Source organism: Malus domestica, chromosome 04 (assembly GCF_042453785.1).
Source record: "Malus domestica chromosome 04, GDT2T_hap1".
Lineage (NCBI taxonomy): Eukaryota > Viridiplantae > Streptophyta > Magnoliopsida > Rosales > Rosaceae > Malus > Malus domestica.
The window spans coordinates 21,207,164-21,210,463 of record NC_091664.1 but is presented as its reverse complement, the minus strand read 5'-3'; the positions used below and the strand labels follow the sequence as shown (position 1 = coordinate 21,210,463).

Below are 3,300 nucleotides of genomic sequence, written 5' to 3'. Positions count from 1 at the left end.
GAGAAAGGTCAACGGGGGTTTGGGTGTGTGTGTGTGGTCCAGTTTGGGCTACCAACCCAAAACAAACAAAAATCTCTTTTCTAATTGGGTCCAAACACTTAGGAAAAATTTTAATTGGTCCACAACCAAAACCTAAACCATACAACACCACAAACGTTCAAGGGTACTTTAGTCTTTTCACACCACCAATAGAAATAATTCGGGACGGGCTGTGACACCAACTACATTATTATTCATCACATCAAATACCATATGTTAAGAACAATGCTATTAGCACTCCAAAATAGTCATCGACATTCCTCTTTGATTAAAAATACAAGGGAGGAAGGTGTGCAGAATGAGAGTTCCGCCTTTTGAAGCAAGGACAGAAGTACTAAGAGTTATAGAGACTGATGAGCACAAGTAAAGAGTTTTTTTTCATAAAAATACAGCTGGGATAAAACTGCATAGTTAACTGTTCTTGTTGTTATATTTGGATAAGATTGTGAACATGTGACAAACTCGTACCTTGCTGGATGGTTCTATTGGATTATCAGACACCATAGTAAGAGAATATCACACGATCCAAATCTACGGAAGAGAAGTATCCGTGTTATTGCTGAAGAACTAAGAAGTAGATTACAAGCACTTATTCTTGCGCCCTCTTAAGTTTCTTAAGCAGGTTTCCAAGCAGAAAGGGCAAAGGCAGTTCGTCCCTTCCATCCCTGCAACAGCCATCGGCTATCTTCATCGATGACAAAGTCCTTGTGGTAAAGAGAGCTTACTTTCTTAGCTACCGCCTTCACAAGCTCTCGGTCAAAAGGTATTTGCACAAGCCCAGCCCTCAAGTTACGAACGTGTCATTGCTAGTATGTTTCTGGCCTTTCCACTCTTTCCCAGCCTTCACAAGTTATAACATTTAAAGCCTCCCTGCCAAAGATCTTTTTCTCAATTGACATCATTTCCTGATCCTCACGGGGTACAACAGTTTCAAGCATATCAAACAGCGAAGAAAAATGAAATAACGCCTCTCAGAACCTGGTAACGAAGAAGGGGGCATTGTACGCTCCATTAACAACTTCATGGATGAAAATGTCTGGATTGATTCTCCTTATCAAATCAAGAACCATGTTTCTTACACTGTCCACAGACACACTTTCGTCGAGCAAGTTCTTACCCCGATATAAAAAGTTCACAACAAGAACTTCATCCTTGTCGATCTTGAGTTCCTCAAGTGTAATGGTTTCCCATTTCTTTACAATAGCATTGTACTCGAACGGCACATTGAACTTCTCAGCATAAGCTGCCAAACGTCGTCCTGTTTCCTCAACTCGCTCAGCTGGCCGAAATCCCGGTTGAGGAAATTCAATTCCAGTAATCCGAACCTTTGGGGGTCCACCTTCCCTTCACGAGATCCGTTGAATAAGGGTGGGCCATTGGAAACCATAAAGGGTACCAAAATCAATGACATGGAGCCTTGTCGACTTTTCAGCTAAATTCATTATTGTGACGTTCGTGACAAAATTAGACATCTTCTTAAATGGAGATGCAACAAGGTATAAATGGTATGCTTTCAAGATATCAGCAGCCGATGTCCTTTTGCTAACAATACCTTTATAAATCTGGCTACCTGTACCAGCTAAGCGTGCTTCAAGGCCATTGGCAAAGCAATGAGCGATTCTCTGAGTCCCATCTCCAAAAGGTGAAGAATGTTGTCTGACCTTCTTTAGTAGTTCATTAACGGTCCTATGATCATCAGCTGCAACCGCATGTGCATAACTAATTAGGAGGGTTCTCAAATCCACCACCTCATTTTTAACACTTTGTTTCTTACCACGACCTTTTCCTCCATTAAATCATTTGGATTGCCCGTTCTGTGGCACACTTTTGCTCATTCCATCTTGCAAGGCCTCACGAAGAGATTCCAAACGCTCCTGACCCTCCCCTATGCTACAAAGCAATACAACATCAAACATCTCTGACTGCAAAGGAGATTCAGACGAAACAGCCGCTTGCTTGCTACTCCTTTTTTCCTCCACATCTTCGTCCTCCCTATATAGATTCTTCCTTCCCCTTGACCCACCAGAAGAATATTCTCCTTCATCCGTTCTCTCCACTTTGACATAAGATGCCGCTGCCCCAACCTTTGGCGTGTGAACTGACATCCCATTTGCCTCCAGTTCAACAACCAAATTAGTCTCTCCAAGAAGAAATCTACTAGCCTCATCAACCCCCTTATTGAATTGTCAAACAGATTGGCTCTCGGTATTCCAATCTGGGTATAAATACTACTATTAGGAGAATCTACCAGCCCATCCAGGCTACTGACCCTTGTTGAAGACCCGTTAAATGATTGAGAAATGCTATATGACGGAAGACCTTGTAACTGAGATGAATATCCATCTGGACTTTGAATCGACGTAGTATCACCAAAGTAACCACCACTGTTGCAACTACTAGTGATATAATTACTCCAAGTTCCAGAGGAACTTTCAGCCGGGCTCTCACCATATTGACTAGCGTAACGACGAAATAACTCTGGGGAGGGGGGATATTTCTTTCCAAAGACCTCATAGAATGACTTCTCGGCAGCTTGAAGCTCCAACGACTCTTGAAGCATGCAAATCTTGTCCTCCATATCTTCTTCCATAAGCATCTGGTTAATGTACTTCAAGACCACATCTGAAAAGTCACAATCTTCGGCAGAATCATCCCCAGGCTCACACTTGAGTACATAGATACACCGTTCGGGGTAAGACCGGGTTGAGGGCAACTAAAATTTCTGTAACTATTGTCAAAGAAGGTATTACTATCGAATCGGGATCCGGCTACAACGGTTGGATGTGAAAGAATGGGTAAAGGTTGGTTACCCAGTTGAACTCCATTGAAAGAATCAGAGAAACCCCTACGACGAGGATCCATTGTTATCAACTTTGTAATTTCTCTCTCTCTCTCTCTCTCTCTGTGTGTGTGTGTGTGTGTGTGTGTGTGTGTGTGTGTGTGTGTGTGTCTGTCTGTCTGTCTACAGTTTCTCTCTCTAGAATCCCAACTAAGAGAGAGAAACCAAATCCAAATCCAAACAAAAAGCAGCGGAATTTCCTATCAAATTAGTTACCTTCTTCAACCCTTAAATTCCATCAAAATACAAAAATGATAAATCAAACCCTCTGCAAGTAATCTGCACACATGGAAACCTTAAAACCTCATAAATTCACAAACTAAAGCATAAAAAAACAAACAGAAACCTTAAATTTGACAGATAAAAAGCACTGAAAAATGCATATGAGAAGAAAAGACCAAAATTTTCAATTAAAAAAACAG

The 3,300-nt window shown here is 41.5% G+C and overlaps 1 protein-coding gene across 1 annotated transcript; it reads right to left on the bottom strand.

The window, feature by feature from the left end:
* Positions 1-653: 653 nt before the first annotated feature.
* Positions 654-2,635, bottom strand: LOC103433499 (scarecrow-like protein 9). Its single transcript, XM_029101658.1, is given in 2 exon segments — positions 654-2,222; positions 2,309-2,635. Coding segments are annotated over 2 exon segments (1,896 nt in total).
* Positions 2,636-3,300: the final 665 nt, after the last annotated feature.